We start from the raw sequence: 23184 nt of genomic DNA, 5'->3' as shown, positions 1-23184 counted from the left end.
TAACTGGTTTGTGGTATATAGAAATATGTTAATTTCAGTCTGTTCCTCTCATCAATTCTCACATTTTAAGTCTCTTTCTGGAATGCTTAACCCAATTCCATTTAAGCCTCCATCATCCTCGAGGGTATGTTTTCCAAATATTAGTGCCTTTGCAAGTGTTATAGTGTAAATTCAGATCTTATTATAAAAGGTTAGATACCTCTACATTTCTTTTAATTTAATGATTGTGTTGTGAATCGGAATTAGAAAATGGCACCTATAATTATAATCATGTTTTTGTTTCTAAAAGTATAGTACTTTGGGTTATTTTTCTAAGACATTAAAATCAATGTAAGTTTTCACATGCACTGGTTCTATTGAATGTATCCTTCTGGTATGTAAGTTGGGTACGTATGGTATTAATTTTTGGTTGACTAATCTCATGATCAAATCATGCCCACTCACTATTAGTTTTGGCTGGTCTGTTCACTATGTAACACAATTTTTGTTCCTGGGTAATAAGTGTTATTTCCTAATTGCTTATGCCTCAAAAGTATAGAAAATGGCTATTATTCCCCACAAACTTTGCTTTTGTGACCAGGACAGTGATATTTCAAAATATCACTATTTCCAATAGGAAAATGGGCAAATGTGTGTCTTTTTGTTCACATAAAGTCAGAAAAAAACAACATATGAATACAAATTAACATGTATTTATACTAAAGTAATACAAAAATGACTACAAAAGATTTAGAAGTGAGTAGTTTTTCGAGATTTACAATTATACTGTATTTACAATTTTGCAATTAGGAAATAACACTTACTAGCCAGGAACAAAAAAAAAAATGTTTTGTTACACAGTGTAATCTGAAAAATAGGCATTGTATTGTAGGACCCGACTAAAGTCTATAAGAGTTTATGATAATATGAAATGCAAAAAACTTACACTGGACTAAAATAGGATAAGCTGAATACATCTTTTACTCAGTATGATATATAAGTGCCTGAGGTAGTTCATGAGGAGTAGTTCATTAGGAATATGTCCAAGCACAAAACATTCAGTTAACTATGTTCTCATGTACTTGAATTGTATATGTAATGAAAGAGTTCTGGCCCTTTATGTAATCATTTTATTGAGAGCATGACAAAGAACTCTGTTGTCCACAGATATAGGGAAGTCATTCATGAATATTGCCTTGCCTGACTTCCAGTGAATGTTTTATCTTGAATATTCTTATTAAGACATAAAAATAGGGTGTAGCACAAGACATGAGCAAAACAGAGCCAGTGTTATCAAAGGGCCTAGGGGTGAGGTGTAATGTTGTCCAGAAGCTTGAGGGTTAACTGCTACCCTTAGCTGATGTACTCACTGTCTGTTGTGACTGAAAGGCATGTCATATTCAGTTAAATATATATATATATATATATATATATATATATATATATATATATATATATATATATATATATATATATACAGCTCTGGAAAAAATTAAGAGACCACTGCAAAATTATCAGTTTCTCAATGGTTTTACTATTTATAGGTATGTGTTTGGATAAAATGAACATTTTTGTTTTATTCTATAAACTACTGACAACATTTCTCCCAAATTCCAAATAAAAATATTGTCATTTAGAGCATTTATTTGCAGAAAATGACAACTGGTCAAAATAACAAAAAAGATGCAGTGTTGTCAGATCTCAAATAATGCAAAGAAAATAAGTTTGTATTCATTTTTAAACAACACAATACTAATGTTTTAACTTAGGAAGAGTTCAGAAATCAATATTTGGTGGAAAAACTCTGATTTTCAAGTACAGCTTTCATGCGTCTAGGCATGCTCTCCACCAGTCTTTCACATTGATTCATGCCAAAGCTGCCCGATTCCAGCCTCACTGAAGCACCCCCAGATCATCACCGATCCTCCACCACATTTCACAGTGGGTGCGAGACACTGTGGCTTGTAGGCCTCTCCAGGTCTCCGTCTAACCATTAGATGACCAGGTGTTGGGCAAAGCTGAAAATTGGACTCATCTGGGGGTGCTTCAGCAAGGCTGGAATCGGGCAGATTTGTCTTTGTGAAGGACACATGAATCAAGCCAAGTACAAGGTTGTCCTGGAAGAAAACTTGCTTCCTTCTGCTCTGACAATGTTCCCCAACTCTGAGGATTGGTTTTTCCAGCAGGACAATGCTCCATGCCACACAGCCAGGTCAATCAAGGTGTGGATGGAGGACCACCAGATCAAGACCATGTCATGGCCAGCCCAATCTTCAGACCTGAACCCCATTGAAAACCTCTGGAATGTGATCTAGAGGAAGATGGATGGTCACAAGCCATCAAACAAAGCTGAGCTGCTTTAATTTTTGCGCCAGGAGTGGCTAAAGTCACCCAACATCAATGTGAAAGACTGGTGGAGAGCATGCCAAGACGCATGAAAGCTGTGCTTGAAAATCAGGGTTATTCCACCAAATATTGATTTCTGAACTCTTCCTAAGTTAAAACATTAGTATTGTGTTGTTTAAAAATGAATATGAACTTATTTTCTTTGCATTATTGAGGTCTGACAACACTGCATCTTTTTTGTTATTTTGACCGGTTGTCATTTTCTGCAAATAAATGCTCTAAATGACAATATTTTTATTTGGAATTTGGGAGAAATGTTGTCAGTAGTTTATAGAATAAAACAAAAATGTTCATTTTACCCAAACACATACCTATAAATAGTAAAACCAGAGAAACTGATAATTTTGCAGTGGTCTCTTAATTTTTTCCAGAGCTGTGTGTGTGTGTGTATATATATATATATATATATATATATATACTATATATATATATATATATATATTTATTCTATATATAATATAAAATCCATATATAATAAATCTAGAAACTCTTCAATCCCCATAAATAAGTGATACTAAACTAGAAAATGCCCACTGCTAAAAATACTTTGACATTTTGGATAGGCTTCTCACTGCCAGAGGCAATTACAAAGTCTAACAGAGTGCTTGGTTATTTTGTCAAAGGTTTATATACAAATCGAGGGAGGCTATTATGACACACCTTGAATACTGTGTTGAAATTAGAAATTCAGTGGATAAATTCTATTTATAAACATATTATTTCTAAGCTGTCATGTTATCCATTATTAGTGAAGTCGCCATTTTATTTTTATGTTTATAATATAAACAACAAACAAACCTAGTGAAACGATTTAACCCTCAAGGCGCATTTGTAAAACTGGGAACCAGCATTATTCACATTCTAACTTATCTGAATAGTGGTAATCGATGCTGTTGCATGTAAATTATGTGTAATATGTTGGGTAGCATGTTCTTTTAGATTCTTAACAGCTCATAAGGACTGCACTGACACCAGCCATTATGTCCTCTGCTTTTGTAGGCAATGGTGGAGACTGTCAACAACCTTCTTCAGCCTTTGGCCCAGCCTGCTTGGCATGACTTGACAACCAATGACCAGTTACGAGCAGCCACCATGTTACTGGACACTGTGGAGGAGGGTGCCTTTGTACTTGCAGATAATCTGCTCAAGACAGATGTTGTTCAGGAGAACACAGAAAACATTAGTGAGTCAAAACTATTTGTTTGTGTTTCTACAAGGAGGCAAGGTGCATACAAAACATCAATAGATGCTCATTACTGCTCATCGAAATGTGATAACATGCAGTAAGGACATTCTTTAGCTTACATTACTCACCATTTCAGAATGGGGGTGACATCTATGCATTATTGGCTTAATTCGCAAATCACTGAAGTTGACCTCAATTTGGGTAGTATTTACAAATGTAATTTCTATCAGTTATGAAAGAAGTTACTTTGTGAATACTTAAAATAACACCTAAAATATACAAACATTGCTCATTAGAAATAGTTTAGGAAACCAAGCCCTATATGTTTATGGATATGATTTGTTTGGCTAATGAAGGCTTTATCTTGTAAACCACTTGTGTAAATGTGATAAGATTTTACATGAACAGTTAGAGCTGATAACATTTTCCTTTTCATAACATAATTTGTGGCTGAAGCTAGTAGGTTAAATAGCAGGAGATGGATAAGGCATGGATAACCCATTAACCTGTTGGATTAAGATGTTTTATTTGGTGTGTTTAACCCATGAAGCTGTTGGATTAAGGTGTTTTGTTTGGTGTGTTTTAACCCATGAACCTGTTGGGTTAAGATGTTTTGTTTGGTGTGTATTACCCATTAACCTGTTGGGTTAAGATGTTTTGTTTGGTGTGTTTAACAGAGCTGGAAGTTGCTAGATTAAGCACAGATGTAACTTTGGCAGACCTGAAGTTTCCCCAAACTGGTGGAAATGGAAACTCCATTCAGCTATCAGCAAGTACTTTAAAACAAAATGGTAGAAATGGTGAGTTTTGTATTTATTCATTTTTACTATGAATGCTGTTTTAAATGTTAGGTTGTAGATCAAAGTATTATTTTCAAAATGTGAGTGTTTCATTTTTGTCACTGAAACTACTTGACACTAAAATGCATATTTTTTTATGAACATGTATGATTCACTATACAGTTAAAGTAAGAAATATAAATGGACATGTCTATAATTATCAATTATATACTGTAAACCCTTTCACGTCACCCTCTTCTTCAGATACCAGCAGTGAAAACAACTGGTAAAACTGTTAGTTGCAGTAATATAATACAGTACAGTTTGCAATTGTCAACCTGTTAAATTAGCTAAAACAAATAACTAAAAAAGGTCATTTATATTGACTGCCTCCACCAGAATATTTAGGACTTTTCTAAGTTAGATCTTGAACCTGATGCTTTGTATCACATTTATATTTTATACTTTAGGTGAGATTAAGGTTGCTTTTGTCCTCTACAAGCACCTCGGCTCCTACCTTTCCACAGAGAATGCCAGCATGAAGTTAGGGAGTGAGGCCATGTCCACCAACTACTCTGTCATTGTCAACTCTCCTGTAATTACTGCTGCCATAAACAAGGAGAGCAATAAGGTCTACCTGTCAGACCCAGTGGTGTTCACTGTCAAACACTTGCAGGTACTGTTTACATAAGGCTCTTTTTTATGTTGTTTTAGAACATGCATTACACTTTCCTTGACATGTGTCAGTTTTAGATTATGTATTTTCTCTTTAACATTGCAATTTGAGTTCCTTACATATACAGAAGGTGGTATCTGCTTTTATACTGCAGCACCTGTAGAATGAAAATGTAACTCTACCATAAAATAATTTTTTCCATACAAACAGAACATTTCCTTAATACCAGGCTTTGATTCTGAGGTCTGTTTAGGCCAATTACTTGACATGTATGTGCACTGATTGTACCATGCTGTAATGCCCAAGCATAGTGAACCCATTGAACTTTCCAAATCAGGGCACCTTAACCTAAAAGTAATAGCCGATTCTACATAAACATTCAGGATCAAATAAGGATCAAAAGAGAACACAGGCTTGTGCTCCCATGTGCTTAACCTGAACCCATAATACAGTAGGTAGAGAATGAGGTTGAGTTAACCCCAATATAAAATAGTACTACAAGACTGATAGGGCAGTTAGGGCATATCATTCTTAATAGCCTGACATCATCTGTCTTATTTAGACCAATTTTATTATGTCTGTGGAATGATTTGTATTGCCTTTGTCTAAAAATCCTGAATGAATGAAAGCAGACAGCGGCTTGGCCTCTCTTGGTGTAGTCCTTAGAGCAATACATCTGAAAGGATTTGTAAATCAAATATCTGAAAAAATATAATATTACCAGTTGAGGAAATAGAATATGAGGCCAACTGGTGGATTTAAGTTGAAATTGCTACGTCAGAACTTTATAATACTCTTAGAGTACTGGTATTGATATCTTCTTCCCAAAAGCAAACTGTCCACAGAAAAGCAGATACAAAATAATTACATTTTATTGAAAATCCTGATGTGCAGTTAACAGGCTTCTTCATATTTTAGTCTTCTACCTCTCATTCTGTGCCATGGTAAAATATCTTTTATTAATTTTCCATTGTGCTATTAACATTTTGTTTAGATATTTTACAACTAAATAATAATAACACTGTGGTGCTGTGAACAATATAGATTTCGGACTGGAGTTCAGAAAGAGTAGCTGACAGAGAGTAACTGACTTTAGGATGATTTATAAAATGTTTGATATGTTTATAAATGTTCTACTTTCTGATACCAATGTTTTTTGATGTAGAACCCCACTGCACTCCGATGCAGCATTCCCTTCCACATCTGTATTTTAAATCACTTTCAATGCTTTCGTCCTGACAAGAAAAAAATGAGACCTACATGACCAGAAGAATGTATTGTTAGAGACTTCACTTATTTATTTATTTATTTATTTATTTATTTTCTACTCCATCTTTACCAATTACTTGTAATGCCTTTTAAATAAAGATGGTCACTATTGTGAACCATTAGCTGAGGCACAGCGTAACTACTTGTTGTTGTTATTATTATTATTATTATTATTATTATTATTATTATTATTATTATTATTATTATTACCACTACTTTTTCAGCAATCTGAAGAGAATTTTAATCCCAACTGCTCGTTCTGGAGCTATTCGAAACGCACAATGACAGGATGCTGGTCAACACAGGGATGCAGGCTGTTGGGAACCAATAAGACTCACACAACTTGTTCTTGTAATCACCTTACCAACTTTGCAGTTCTGATGGCACATGTGGAAGTCAAGGTAACAAATAATTCATTGTATTTTATGGCAATAACAAAATTGTTTGCTCTTGTGAGAACTTCATTTATTACTGCTGAGTGTGTCCAAATAAATGGTCATTGTACTGTATTTTATAATACAGTATATATCTGATGTATCTGAGGCTTAATTCTTATGAATAGTCACTTTTTTATGACCATCTGCCCTAAACACTGCCTGACAGAGTGGGCTGAGGAAGTAAAGCTGAGTTCATACAAGTTGGATGCCAATTATGTTATGAACAGATGTATCTGTATAATTCTTCAGTAAAAGCCTAAACTTGCTTATTTGCAATCACTGTCCACGTTACTGATTTCCGTATTTACTATTGCAGTTTTATTCATTATCGTGCAAAATAGTGGGTAGATTATGGTGCAAACTACTTTTTTTGTTCCATACTATGGTCAGAATGAATATGTGATTTTTATGGTAATGCATGTGTAACCCTTATTCCCTGCACACCTGGTATTATTGTGCTTTACTGTGCCCTACGTCACTTAAATTAATAAGTACACCAGTGGAAGTGGATAAAATGTAATGCATTGTGTTGTGTATGAATGAAGCACTCAATCTTTCCAACGAAGCAGCTTTATTTTTGAAATCTGAATCTGAAATAACAACAAATCAGGGAGAATTCAGTTTCTTTCCTAGCTGGGTGTCCGGAGCTCTGTGTGTCTGCTGCCACCATTGCTGTCTCTGGTAAACTCACAGACACTCCAGTCCCCTCCCCTAACCTGCCTGTGGTGTGCCCCATGATAATGGGTCCTCTGGAATCCTGGAGATAGGTAAAGGGTTCCTTATTCCAGACTACACATGACAATGTATTTAAATGAGCATCCAGAGTGAGTCATACACCAGAGATCGGAAATTCGATCCTTGTTTTGCGAGGCAGCCGGTCTTCGAGGCGCCGCATTGGCTTTGGCACTCCCGGGGTTGGGGACATGGGATCCGGCTAGGTGTTGATTTGCTGGGCTGGTCTTTGTCCTCCAGAGGCCGGTAGCCTGCAGAAATCCACTCTCTATGTTACTTTCAAAGGAAGTTTCAAACAGTAAAAAAAAATACACACACACACACACATATATATGTATATATATACTGTATATAATGCTAAGCCTCAATAATATGTTTTTAACAGCACTGAAAAAAAGAAAAAATACTGACAAGCTATGAAAATGTGATTTAATAAACAGTACCACCATGAATGTACCTTTTTATGATTTCTCTCGGGACTCTTGGCACTTCTTTTCGGGCACACTTGATAACAATGCTCATTACGTGTTCTAATTCTGCAACTTTTCCACATAATGCCTGTTGATGCAGAGTCCAGTGTAAGAAAATGGATACTTGTTCATTTGTTTCTTTAATTTTTACCAGCTAGCCCATTCAGTCTTTTGTCCAGTCATATGGTGCACCCTCTGTTATAATCCCAGTTTGTTTTTTACAAGGTAGTTCTGCACTTTCCATGGCTTCTTGAAGTAAAAAAAAATAAGTCCTTTCCTGTGGTTGTGTTCATGGCATCCACAGCACTTTTCAGAAAAACCTTTAATTGACTCCATAGCTTTTTTCATTTCCAGTAAACTCAAAATATGTTGCTTTGTGCAGCATCTCATACGTTGTATGTTATAATTAGGCTTGCTACTTTTTGATGTTAATCGGTAAAGTTCTCTAGTTTGTGTAGTTTTTATACTTGCTGTCTTTCCCATCTCCGTTCTGCTCTGAATGGCTGGGGGTCGCTGTCAGTCATCTCGGTGGTCCATTAGTACTGTCACTTCACCCACTTCTGACAGATCTCGTTGACTGAAGCAGTGCTAGAATGCTCTCATTTGTTTAAATGAGTGTCAATATCAAGACCTGCATCAACTGTGACCTTTCATTTGCCAGCTACAGCTTTTGCTTTAGGTATACAGTGACAGTTACTGATTTGACTTGAAAATGGGGCGCAAAAGAGAAAAACACTTAATGAGTATTATGCATAATACCCTGACTGACGGCTGAAGATGTTTTTCAGTGGTATAAAAAGTTTTTTTTTGGTTTTTTTAAGCATAAAGGTCTATTTCACCAACCATGCTTGAATTGAAAAATAAAGATTGAAAAGAAAAGGTAAATTATTTCTAAAATAAACATCGACATTAATCATCGATTTGGCAAAAAAATCTAATAGCAGCAAGCCTAGTTATAATCTTTCGCAACTGCAACCATTGCACTGCAAATCAGACATATTGCTTTGTCATCAAAATTATTCATTGAACAAATAATCACTGGCTAATGATTTTGGAATCTTCCGTGTTCCGCCTCCACTTTTCACTTCCCTGACATTTCCAACTACTTTTTTTGCTGCTGATTTTAAATTTGACACAAAGTAAAATAAATAGTTCAAACAAGCCTTCTCTTCGATACTCTAATCAAAATGATGTGTGCTGTGTGCGTGAGGATACAGATCCTGTGTGCTATTTGATTGGCTATTTTACTACCTCTGTGAGCTGTGATGGCTTAATGGAAATGTCACTCATACAATGCAGACTGCACATGCTGAATATGTGTGTTATATAAAAGAGGTGGGTTGTTTTGAAGAAGAATTCCAAATGTACATCAATGCAATTTTAGAAACTAATGGGCATGCATTAAAAGAGAAAGGAAAAAAAAGTATTTTTTTATTTTTTTTTTTAATTTTTTTTTTACATCAGACATGGAATACATGGTACAAGTAAACGGTAACAGTGCAGTTTCACTTTACGTTGCCTCTGCCTTTCCCCTGCTGAGTGCTGTGTCTATTGATCGCTCATTTCCACTCAGTGTAAGCTTCCTTCACAATAAGCTACTCACCAAAAGATCCGCTAACCAAGATCATGCAGCAGTCTCTTGACACAGGGGTGGTACCGACAGACTGGAAAATTGCAAACGTAATACCGATCCACAAAAAGGGAAACAAAACTGAACCAAGTAACTACAGACCAGTAAGCCTGACTTCTATTATATGCAAACTTATGGAAACTATAATAAGATCCAAAATGGAAAATTACCTATATGGTAACAGGGTCCTGGGAGACAGTCAACATGGTTTTAGGAAAGGGAGATCCTCTGCTATTCCTAATCTACATTAATAATTTAGATTCTGGTATAGTAAGCAAACTTGTTAAATTTGCAGACGACACAAAAGTAGGAGGAGTGGCAAACACTGTTGCAGCAGCAAAGGTCATTCAAAATGATCTAGACAAGATTCAGAACTGGGCAGACACATGGCAAATGACATTTAATAGAGAAAAGTGTAAGGTACTGCACGCAGGAAATAAAAATGTACATTATAAATATCATATGGGAGATACTGAAATTGGAGAAGGAATCTATGAAAAAGACCTAGGAGTTTTTGTTGACTCAGAAATGTCTTCATCTAGACAATGTGGGGAAGCTATAAAAAAGGCTAACAAGATGCTCGGATACATTGTGAAAAGTGTTGAATTTAAATCAAGGGAAGTAATGTTAAAACTGTACAATGCACTAGTAAGACCTCATCTTGAATATTGTGTGCAGTTCTGGTCATCTCGCTATAAAAAAGATATTGCTGCTCTAGAAAGAGTGCAAAGAAGAGCGACCAGAATTATTCCGGGCTTAAAAGGCATGTCATGTGCAGAAAGGCTAAAAGAATTGAATCTGTTCAGTCTTGAACAAAGAAGACTACGTGGCGACCTAATTCAAGCATTCAAAATTCTAAAAGGTATTGACAGTGTCGACGCAAGGGACTTTTTCAGCCTGAAGAAAGAAACAGGGACCAGGGGTCACAAATGGAGATTAGACAAAGGGGCATTCAGAACAGAAAATAGGAGGCACTTTTTTACACAAAGAATCGTGAGGGTCTGGAATCAACTCCCCAGTAATGTTGTTGAAGCTGACACCCTGGGATCCTTCAAGAAGCTGCTTGATGAGATTTTGGGATCAATAAGCTACTAACAACCAAACGAGCAAGATGGGCCAAATGGCCTCCTCTTGTTTGTAAACTTTCTTATGTTCTTATGTTCTTATGATATCACAGTGGTCATGGGTAAGTTTTTGACTTTATCCTGCAGATTAAATTATCGCTCAGAATACATGTAGCGTGCATGGTATGGTATGTAAATTAGCCAAATACTGTGCATGTAAATGAATGCACTCTTCGTTAGTAAATGGGGCAGTAAATTTAGATCTATAGAGCACGTTAGGCTCACAACTTTATGTGCGCGCTAACTCCAAATTTAGTGCCCTTTTCATAAATGTTTCTAACTGTGTATGGTAATCAAAGAGAGCCTAGGTCTCAAAATAAAGTGGCTAAACGAAGCTTTTCAATATGTTACTCCAGCCATTAAACATGTATATAGCAAGTGCTATAAGAAGTAATCCAAACTTGGGTAACATTGAAATTAGAAAGATAATTTAACGTTATGATGAATATAAAGACATACTAAATGTTAAGCACAACAACGCAGTGACTATAAGAAAAGGCAAGATACTTAGAGTTGGAAGAGTTTTTTTTTTTTTTTAACTCTGTACTGCTGTTCAATGTAAAACATCTACTGTTGACTTTCTGTGAATGGATGGAGTAACGGCAACATTTGCACTGACCATTAAAAGTACAACCAGGTATCCTTGTTTTGAATTATTTACAGGTTATTGAATAAACAAAGTAACTTGACTTAAATTTATCTGATGTCAGTACTTGATGGCTAGTTGTAATTAGTAATGTTAAACTATTGTAATGTTGGAATGCGTTTTCTATTTTGGCCAGGTTACAATATTTACACTAAGATTATTTTATAAATATTATTTGTTAGAATTAAACAGATGTAGACTATTTAGGTTGCTATATGACAGATGTTATTTTACTCTGAATACACTACAGCAACACTGGTTGTTTGCGCAATATTATGCTACTGTTGCTTTAATTGGAAGAGATATGCGCTGTGACGTTGTTGTTGCTGCTCATTGAGATATGCATTTTAATTCAGTAAACAAAAGAAAAAAAATTATGACGAGGGAAATAGGGTACGGAGGAAGAAATCTCGTCTTGGACATTGTTTCAACACTTTGTGAACCCGGCTAAACTTTACCAGCTTACACTGTTATGCTGTCTGCTTGTGCACACGCATTTGCCTTTTACTCTTGGTAGCGTAAGGGACCAGAATTCAGGTAATTGAATACATAAAAAGGTTGCACCCTTTGTATTAAAATAGGAAACTATTCGAACTTCCCACCCCTAATCCTAATTATAAACACTATTAAAACAATGTTCATAATACAAAATAATAGCAATCCTATAGAGATTTATCGCTTGTGTAGCCTCTACCAAGTCAGCGCTAATCTCGCTGAGTGATAACAGCAAGTCCTGGAAAGTTTGTGAATGTCATTTGTGACCTGTACTCATCGGATCCCAAATAAAAGTTTGACAATTCGATTGAGTATCTGGGTATCCATCGGGACATCTTACTGTGAGAATGGATATGATGTAAACAAAATGTTGAATTCACAACAAATAAAGCTGCTGTTTGATCTACAAGTCTAGGAAACTGATGCTAAACAAAGCTAAACGTGTTTTTTTCTTTGTCATAATGAAGCCCTCACTCTAATTTTTCGTCCATTTTTTTTTCATAATTACATTCTTTATGATTTGTTGATTTCAGCGCTTTCCTTTGCTTATTGGTTGCTTAGTTGTACAAAACCCGATTTGTGAAAAATTTGCGGTGGGAACGACTACCAAAACAGCACTTCTGTACGTAGTCTCAGATTCTCACAGTACAACAAATATGACGCATGGCGGGAAAGTTAGGATTAGTTCGTAGTTATATTTTTAAAAAAATGGTTTGTAAATTAGTTTTCAGCTTTTTGACACACCGGCCCATTTTCCTGGATTCATGAAACGGAAGCCCTGTATATTATATATGGGTGGCTCTAGATAATTATGTATAATATATATATATATATATATATATATATATATATATATATATATGATATATACACAACCAGATATATCCATTTATCAATTTGTTGCCGGGATCATTTTACATTGATCCACCTAAACGGCCGGTCAGCGAGGTTAAATGTAACCGGCCCAGTCGGGCCTGTGGTGCTTCATAACTACCAGACAAACTGAGCTGTCTACCGCCCCCGGCAATGGTTAATGTCAAACCCTGCTTGGTGCTCATGGTTGAGTCTTTGCTTTGAAATGCACTACCCAGCAGAGGGAACCTACAGGAACTACTGAATTTATCCTGAAACCATGTGAATCACTACAATATAACACAGGTGGAGGCCACTTAACTTGGTGTGTGATTTTAAAGGTGATTGGTTAGACCTGAGCTAATTTAGGATTGCTATTACAAGGGGGGTGGACACTTATCCAACCAAGCTATTACAGTTTTTATTTTATTAATTTTCTACAAAAATCTAATGCATTTTAATTCCAGGCTATAAGGCAACAAAAGGTGAACATTTTGAAAGGGGGTGTAGACTTTCTATAGGCACTGTATGCTATAGGTATTTATAACTGGATAGGAACAGGTTGACATGTGGGGCATGTTGTCTATATCCTCCTTTCTAAAAACTTGTGAAAAGTAAATATTTATATATTTGCTATTTTTTTTTCTTCATCTATGAGTTTGACATTTAGACATTAGACTCTTTGAATGTGCTTTTTCTGTGGATGTTTTCTCTATTTTACCGCACCAGAGGCTTCCCAGCGACAGCGAGTGGAAGCGACAGCAAGTGGGAGAAGTACAGGCGTGGAAAAGTACAGAGCAGTTTCGAAGCAGAAAGGAGAAATTGCATCTTGAATTGCTTTAATCAGAAAACAGAGGAAATTGGGGAACACACAGCCGCGTGTGTGTTCTGATGCTGATACACGGACAAATTCAGCGCCGTTTGAGACACGGGCGAGGGGAGGAGCAGACAGCACAGCAGAACAACGAGTTAAACGAGGCAGTCTTCCCAGCGCCAGCGAGTGGAAGCGGCAAAGAAGTACAGGCTTGGAAAAGTACAGAGCAGTTACGAAGCAGAAAGGAGAAATTGCATCTTGAATTGCTTTAATCGGAAAACAGAGGACATTGGGGAAACACAGCCGCGTGTGTTTTTCTGATAACAAACAAGCTGAAACTCGGAGCAGCTGATTCAAATTCAGCGCTGTTTTGAGACACGGGCGAGGGGAGGAGCCGACAGCACAGCAGAACAACGCAGTTAAACGAGGCAGTCTTCCCAGCGACAGCGAGTGGAAGCGACAGCACAGACGGGAGAAGTACAGCGTGGAAAAGTACAGAGCAGTTTAGAAGCAGTAAGGAGAAATTGCATCTTGAATTGCTTTAATCAGAAAACAGAGGACATTGGGGAAACACAGCAGCAGCCGCGTGTGTTTTTGTGATAACAAACAAGCTGAAACTCGGAGCAGCTGATTCAAATTCAGCGCCGTTTTGAGACACGGGCGAGGGGAGGAGCCGACAGCACAGCAGAACAACGCAGTTAAACGAGGCAGTCTTCCCAGCGACAGCGAGTGGAAGCGACAGCAAGTGGGAGAAGTACAGCGTGGAAAAGTACAGAGCAGTTTCGAAGCAGAAAGGAGAAATTGCATCTTGAATTGCTTTAATCAGAAAACAGAGGACATTGGGGAAACACAGCCGCGTGTGTTTTTCTGATAACAAACAAGCTGAAACTCGGAGCAGCTGATTCAAATTCAGCGCCGTTTTGAGACACGGGCGAGGGGAGGAGCCGACAGCACAGCAGAACAACGCAGTTAAACGAGGCAGTCTTCCCAGCGACAGCGAGTGGAAGCGACAGCGAGTGGGAGAAGTACAGGCGTGGAAAAGTACAGAGCAGTTTCGAAGCAGGTTGAAAGCAGGCTGACGGCTGCAGAAGAAACTAAACTTCAAAAAAAAAAAAAAAAAAACCTCAACATGGTCTTCAAGCCAGTAATCTGTGACACCTGCTTGATGTGGGAAATCCGAGAAAACCCAGCGGAGCTAAACCAAGTGTGCGTAAAGTGCCGCGCGATCCAGGATTTGCATAAACTAGTAAGTATGCTAGAAATGGAGCTGGAAGAAGTGAGACAGCAACAGGATCTTGAGGAACTGGCACACCCACAATTCATGGAAGTCTGCATCACCCCTAACAGACTGAAAGCCACCAGGGAGATAGAAGGTCAGAACAGCTGGGTTCAGGTAGGCAGAAGCAGGGAAAAAAAGAAACTTCGTCAAACACAACCACCAGAAATCAAAACAACCAACAGATTTGAGTCACTTCAGAATTGTGATGAGCAGAACCAACAACAAGAGAATGAAAGGAACAACATCCAGGACCCCATTGACAGTGGTGACCAGACAGCAAAAAGAAGGGAGGTCATGATTGTTGGGGACTCCATATTGAGAAACACAGCAAGTTCAGTTCGCAGTTTGGACCCCCTTACTACAACAGTGTGCTGCCTTCCGGGAGCCTCGGTCAAGCACATCACTGAAAACGTGGACAGGCTCCTAGAACGAACAGGAGACGACCCGGTAGTAGTCGTCCACATCGGTACAAACAACATTGGAAGAGACAGACCAAAATCCCTGCAAAACAAATTCAGAGAGCTAGGAAGGAAATTAAAAGACAAAACCAAAACTGTGGTATTTTCTGGTATACTACCCGCACCTTGCAAAGGACCATATGGACAGCTGGAAATAATTAATCAAAACGAATGGTTGAAGACGTGGTGCACACGGGAAGGCTTCACCTATCTTGATCATTGGACCACTTTCTACAACGAGGACTATCTGTATAGACGGGATGGACTGCATTTAAATAACAAGGGAACTAGTCTACTCGGAGAAAAGATCCTCGAGCAGGTTCGGAAGCATTTAAACTAGAAAGGAAGGGGGGAGAAATCAACAAAAAAACAGAAGGGAGACCGCATCAAAACAAGAACAACAACTCAGGTAAGACAACCATTAAATGTATTTATCTAAATGCTAGAAGTATCAGAAACAAAATTCTAGAACTTGAAGCTACTGCACTAACAGGTAACTATGATGTGATAGGTGTTACAGAAACGTGGTTATCTGAGAGTGATGGGGACGAATATAATATTTGTGGGTATACACTGTATAGGAAAGACAGGCAGGACAGAAGAGGAGGAGGGGTAGCGCTATACATAAGAAACAGTCTTGAAGCCCAGGTGTTAAACCTGGACAAAGAAAATAAAAACGAATCAATATGGGTCAGAATAACAGAAAAAAATTCAAAAGGCATAATAATAGGAGCATGCTATAGACCGCCAGATTCAGACGGTGAGCAAAATAATCTGTTATACAATGACATTAGAAATGTGTGTAGCAAAGGAGAAGCCATACTAATGGGGGATTTCAACTTCCCCCAAATAAAATGGGAAAACCCGGTGGGTAGCGCGAAGGATGAAATAGAAATGGTGGAAATGACAAATGACTGCTTCCTAACACAATTTGTGAAGGCACCCACTAGAGGGGAGGCATGCCTTGATTTAGTCTTTTCAAATAACGAAGATAGAATAACTAAAACAGAGGTCAGAGAACCACTGGCAAACTCAGACCACAACATGGTCTCATTTGAAGTGTTTTTTAAATCCCCAAAAGTAAAGACTAAAGCTAAGGTTTACAATTTTAGAAAAGCAAACTATGAAGGCATGAAACAGAGACTAACAGAAGTAGATTGGAGTAAAATAGAGAAAACACCCACAGAAGAAGGATGGTTGTTCTTCAAAAATGTAGTACTAGAGGCGCAAAACAATTATATCCCTAAAGTAGACAAATCTAAATGTAAAACTAAATTGCCAAAATGGTTTAATAGATCAATTAAAAAAAATATTCAGCGAAAAAAGGCACTTTACAGAGCATTAAAAAAGGACCAAAAAGAAAGTACGCAGAAAGAGTACACAGAACTGCAAACGCAAGTCAAAAAGGAAGTTAGAAAGGCCAAGAGAGAAAATAGAAATAAACATTGCTAAGGGAGCTAAAACCAATTCCAAAATGTTTTTCCAATATTACAACAGCAAGAGAACATTCAAAGAGGAGATTAAATGTTTAAGAGATACAAATGGCAAAATCGTAGAGGAAGAAAAAAAAATAGCAAATATGTTAAATGATTACTTTTCACAAGTTTTTACAAAGGAAGATACTGACAACATGCCCCACATGTCATCCAGTTCCTATCCAGTTTTAAATAACTTTAGCATAACTGAGGCAGAAGTGTTAAAGGGACTAGGAGCTCTTAAAATAAACAAATCCCCTGGGCCGGATGAGATCCTCCCAGTAGTACTCAAAGAAATGAAAGAAGTAATTTACAAACCGCTAACCAAGATCATGCAGCAGTCTCTTGACACAGGGGTGGTACCGACAGACTGGAAAATTGCAAACGTAATACCGATCCACAAAAAGGGAAAAAAAACTGAACCAGGTAACTACAGACCAGTAAGCCTGACTTCTATTATATGCAAACTTATGGAAACTATAATAAGATCCAAAATGGAAAATTACCTATATGGTAACAGGGTACTGGGAGACAGTCAACATGGTTTTAGGAAAGGGAGATCGTGCCTAACTAACTTGCTTGATTTTTTTGAGGATGCAACATCGATAATGGATAATTGCAAAGCATATGACATGGTTTATTTAGATTTCCAGAAAGCTTTTGACAAAGTCCCGCACAAAAGATTAATTCTCAAACTGAAATTCTGGTATAGTAAGCAAACTTGTTAAATTTGCAGACGACACAAAAGTAGGAGGAGTGGCAAACACTGTTGCAGCAGCAAAGGTCATTCAAAATGATCTAGACAAGATTCAGAACTGGGCAGACACATGGCAAATGACATTTAATAGAGAAAAGTGTAAGGTACTGCACGCAGGAAATAAAAATGTACATTATAAATATCATATGGGAGATATTGAAATTGGAGAAGGAATCTATGAAAAAGACCTAGGAGTTTTTGTTGACTCAGAAATGTCTTCATCTAGACAATGTGGGGAAGCTATAAAAAAGGCTAACAAGATGCTCGGATACATTGTGAAAAGTGTTGAATTTAAATCAAGGGAAGTAATGTTAAAACTGTACAATGCACTAGTAAGACCTCATCTTGAATATTGTGTTCAGTTCTGGTCACCTCGCTATAAAAAAGATATTGCTGCTCTAGAAAGAGTGCAAAGAGAGCGACCAGAATTATTCCGGGTTTAAACTGGAACCAACTCCCCAGTAATGTTGTTAGTGCATGAGGCCCTAAATGTTATAGAATTAGGATCAAGTAAGTCACGGAAGAAATTTTAGTCAAACCTGTTGATAGTTTGTGTGGGATTAACGTATGGCAGATAGAACACAGCTAACCAATCAGAGAGCAGGTTTATAATACAGCATGCAATACATCATAAAAAACAAGTTGTTAGTGATCATTCTTGAATGAAATAAGATTCAATTCTACCATTGCGCACACTTTTTTTGTTCACAGCTTATCTCTATTTTCTCATGACTATGGCCGGGATTAAGTCACGGTGGTCACAGTAATGGGTGATATTTGTTGGTGTCCTCACTAAAAATTCATCTATACATAACGGTTAACCAACTCTATGAGTAAATTTCTCGGTGGAAATATATATATATATATATATATATATATATATATATATATATATATATATATATATATATATATCTATACGGGCATTAATGGAACTATTAATTACAACTTGAAACTAGCTTGGCTGTCTTACTTTGCAATGTAACTGTTACACCAACTCAAAATAGCAAATATATATCACATACATTTTTACACAAATCAGTACTATACTTACCTTTTAATCATGGGCGGTGCGTATAAGAGGCTTGGGGAGGCTAAGCCTCCCCAAAATAAATTGCCCAAAGCCTCACAAGAAATTGTTCTGACCAACACATTGTGAGAGAAAATATATATATTTTTTTTTTTTTCCACAAGCGCGCAAAGCAGGTCTAAGTCTAACAAACATATTTCTCATTTTTCTACTGTGCAACCGCCAGACCGCTAAGGCAGCTGGGATGTCAAAATCAGATGCATTTAGGTCCATTTCAATGTCATTGGACATACCGATGCAGGAGGCAGCCGACTCAGACTCCTTTTCGCTCATTCGCTTGCCTGGAACATCTCTTTACAATTTCTACATTTATTCACATTGCTGTTATCTATACAAATAGCTTGATCCGAATTTGATTTTACAGAACTTGTGGCAAAATATTTTCATAGCACACTGTCTGTTTTAACGCATCATGTTTTGTGAGAATTTGATAAATGCATGTGACGCTACAGTCAGAATACTTCTTTCGACTGTTTGAACAAATGCCACCTTTCAGAACACTGTTTGTGGTGCCTTGTTTTTTTTTTTATTTTTCCAGTCCTTCACTCCATTTTCAGTGAAAGTGGGGTATTTTGAACTTCTGAAAAGGTGTCTGAAAGGAATACAGAAAACTGCATCTGCTTGCCTACTGTACTAAAATGTATTTTAATATTCTGGTGAAAATGAATGGTTTTGCTTACCAAAGACAGTTTTCTGATACACAGGTAAACAAGGCTATGATGATCCTGTTGCAGTATTACCAAGGTCCAAAATACAGGATTTAGTTGCATTTCAATGTCATTTGAGGAGACAATGCTTGGCTGGTTTAACGTTTATTCTTCCTGCCGATCTGAGCCCCGTATAGATATTCAAAAGTTTATGGTAAGAGTGCAGTTTTTTTTTTTTTGTTTGTTTTTTTTTTGCAAAATATACCTACGTACCTAATATACCTAAATACGTACCTAAATACGTTGACTGCCCCTTGATTATAAGTATGATAGTAAGTGTGTGTTTAAATGCTTAATAGTCCGTATTAATAATTGATTTAAACTGGTGTGAAGTGATGGAAATGGTGTTTGAAATTGGTGTAGGTACCGTAGGACTGCGGAGCAGGTTAACGGATTTAAAGGTTTTAAAAAACAGTGCAGCTTGATATCCTTACTGTTTTTTCTAATTTCCTTAAATGCGCATAACATGTTTTTAAAGTACAAACTAATGCAATTCTAAACTTCATTTATTTGGCCACCTTATGTTGGTAAAAAATCAAAATGTCAAATATATATGTAGCATCCCTGAATGTTTTTGAGGTCTGTTTTGTGGTATAAATTATTCAAGTTCTCAAAAAGACGCAGGAGAATGAATCCAGTTACAGCTTTTATTTGTGTCAATCGGTCCGACTATTTTTCAAACTCAGCACAATGAATTAAACTTATAATTCAGACTCGCTGGTAACAGAGTAATACAATTATATATACACACACACACTACTGGTCAAAAGTTTTAGAACACCTCCATTTTTCCAGTTTTGAAATTGAAGCAGTTCAAGTCCAATGAATAACCTGAAATGGTACAAAGGTAAGCGGTAAACTGCCAGAGGTTAAAACAAAAGTTTAGTTACCAAAAACTGAAAAATAATGTACATTTCAGTTATACAAAAAGGTATTTTTTCAGGGAACAAGTAATGGGTTAACAACTTACAGCTGTTCTGCAGCAATGGAAGTAAATTAAGCCTTGAAAGTTGATGCTAACAATTCCTACAAGTGTCCCAACTTTTGTTGATTACTTACAAACCCTCTGTCTGTATAAAAGCAGTGTTGGAACGACTGTGTTACTACACCCTCTTAAGCATTATTTGGACAGTATTGTACTGCAAGAAGTAGTGTGTTGCTTTCATGATGGCGTGAAAAAGGCAATTAACAAAGGAAGACAGACAGACCATTGTAACCCTTAAAAATGTAGGTCTCTCCTTAGAGAAATTGCAAAGAAGGCCAAGGTGTCAGTGAATACAGTTTCCTACACCATCAAAAGGCACTTGGAAACTGGAGGAAACTCTGACAGGAAGAGGTCTGGCTGACCCAAAGCCACAACAGAATCAGAAGACAAGTTTCTGAGAGTCAACACCTTGCGTGATAGGTGGCTCACAGGACAACTGCTTCAAGCACAGCTTAACACTGGTCGAAGTAAGCAAGTCTCAGTTTCAACTGTGAAGAGAAGACTTCGAGCTGCAGGTTTGACAGGTCGAGTGGCAGTAAGAAAGCCATTGCTAAGATGGCAAAATAAGAAAAAGAGGCTTCCCTGCGCCATTAAGCACCGCCAATGGACTACTGAAGACTGGAAGAAGGTCTTATGGAGCGATGAATCAAAATTTGCAATTTCGGTTCATCACGCAGGGTTTTTTGTGCGCCGCCGAGTAGGCGAAAGGATGGATCCTCGGTGTGTGACACCAACTGTCAAACATGGAGGAGGAAGCGTGATAGTCTGGGTCTCTTTTGCTGGATCCAGAGTCGGCGACTTGCACAGAGTGAGTGGCACCCTGAACCAAAACGGCTACCACAGCATTTTGCAGCGCCATGCAATACCTACCTACCCTCTGGTATACGCCTAGTTGGTCAGGGGTTCATCCTACCAAGATAATGACCCAAAACATACTTCCAGGCTATGTCAGAACTACCTTAGAAGAAAGGAACAAGACGGTAGGCTTCAAATCATGGAATGGCCAGCACAGTCTCCAGACTTAAACCCCATTGAGCTGGTTTGGGATGAACTGGACAGAAGGGTGAAAGCAAAGCAACCTACAAGTGCAACACATTTGTGGAACTTCTGCAACAGTGTTGGGAAGAACTTTCCGAACAATACTTGATTTCCATTGTAGAAAGAATGCCACGAGTGTGTTCGGCTGTTATATCTGCAAAAGATGGCTACTTTCAGTCAAAAATTTAGATTAAATTTTGTTAAACAAAACGATTCCATGATTTCTTTTTAATCTCCAATTGTTTATTTGTTTTAATTTCAGAGTACATTGAGACATTAAACTGCGTAAATTTCAATAAAAATTGGAAAAATTGAGGTGTTCTAAAACTTTTGACCGGTAGTGTGTGTGTGTGTGTGTGTGTGTGTGTATATATGTATATGTGTGTGTGTGTGTGTGTATATACAGTACTGTGCAAAAGTTTTAGGCAGTTGTGAAAAAATGCTGTAAAGTAAGAATGCTTTCAAAAGTAGACATGTTAATAGTTTATATTTATCAATTAACAAAATACAAAGTGAGTGAACAGAAGAAAATTCTACATCAAATCCATATTTGGTGTGACCCCCTTTGCCTTCAGAACAGCATCAATTCATCTAGGTACACTTGCACAAAGTCATGGCTTTTGTAGGCATATAGTCAGGTGTATGATTAAACAATTATAGCAAACAGGTGCTAATGATCATCAATTCAATATGTATCTTGAAACACAATCATTAACTGAAACAGAAACAGCTGTGAAGGAGGAATAAAACTGGGTGAGGAACAGCCAAACTCAGCTAACAAGGTGAGGTTGCTGAAGACAGTTTACTGTCAAAAGTCATACACCATGGCAAGACTGAGCACAGCAACAAGACACAAGGTAGTTATACTGCATCAGCAAGGTCTCTCCCAGGCAGAAATTTCAAGGCAGACAGGGGTTTCCAGATGTGCTGTCCAAGCTCTTTTGAAGAAGCACAAAGATACGGGCAACGTTGAGGACCATAGACGCAGTGGTCGGCCAAGGAAACTTACTGCAGCAGATGAGAGACACATCATGCTTACTTCCCTTCACAATCGGAAGATGTCCAGCAATGCCATCAGCTCAGAATTGGCAGAAAACAGTGGGACCCTGGTACACCCATCTACTGTCCGGAGAAGTCTGGTCAGAAGTGGCCTTCATGGAAGACTTGCGGCCAAAAAGCCATACCTCTGACGTGGAAACAAGGCCAAGCGACTCAACTATGCACTAAAACACAGGAACTGGGGTGAAAAATGGCAGCAGGTGCTCTGGACTGATGAGTCAAAATTTGAAATATTTGGCTGTAGCAGAAGGCAGTTTGTTCGCCGAAGGGCTGGAGAGCGGTACACGAATGAGTGTCTGCAGGCAACAGTGAAGCATGGTGGAGGTTCCTTGCAAGTTTGGGGCTGCATTTCTGCAAATGGAGTTGGGGATTTGGTCAGAATTAATGGTCTCCTCAATGCTGAGAAGTACAGGCAGATACTTATCCATCATGCAATACCATCAGGGAGGCATCTGATTGGCCCCAAATTTATTCTGCAGCATGACAACGACCCCAAACATACAGCGAATGTCATTAAGAACTATCTTCCGCGTAAAGAAGAACAAGGAGTCCTGGAAGTGATGGTATGGCCCCCACAGAGCCCTGATCTCAACATCATCGAGTCTGTCTGGGATTACATGAAGAGAGAGAAGCAACTGAGGCTGCCTAAATCCACAGAAGAACTGTGGTTAGTTCTCCAAGATGTTTGGGCCAACCTACCTGCCGAGTTCCTTCAAAAACTGTGTGCAAGTGTACCTAGAAGAATTGATGCTGTTTTGAAGGCAAAGGGTGGTCACACCAAATATTGATTTGATGTAGCTTTTTCTTCTGTTCACTCACTTTGCATTTTGTTAATTGATAA

At 37.7% G+C, this 23184-nt stretch overlaps 1 protein-coding gene across 1 annotated transcript in view; it reads left to right on the top strand.

Moving 5' to 3' along the window:
* The window catches only part of adgrl3.1 (adhesion G protein-coupled receptor L3.1), a 352576-nt gene that overhangs the window by 242259 nt on the left and 87133 nt on the right, over positions 1–23184 (top strand). The window contains exons 11-14 of the mRNA XM_041259581.1: positions 3385–3568; positions 4249–4371; positions 4821–5026; positions 6520–6696. Of these exons, the coding sequence (XP_041115515.1) occupies positions 3385–3568; positions 4249–4371; positions 4821–5026; positions 6520–6696 (690 nt within the window). The remainder of the gene's footprint in view (positions 1–3384; positions 3569–4248; positions 4372–4820; positions 5027–6519; positions 6697–23184) is intronic.

Source organism: Polyodon spathula, chromosome 1 (genome assembly GCF_017654505.1).
Source record: "Polyodon spathula isolate WHYD16114869_AA chromosome 1, ASM1765450v1, whole genome shotgun sequence".
NCBI lineage: Eukaryota > Metazoa > Chordata > Actinopteri > Acipenseriformes > Polyodontidae > Polyodon > Polyodon spathula.
This window is presented reverse-complemented; position numbering and strand designations above follow the sequence as displayed.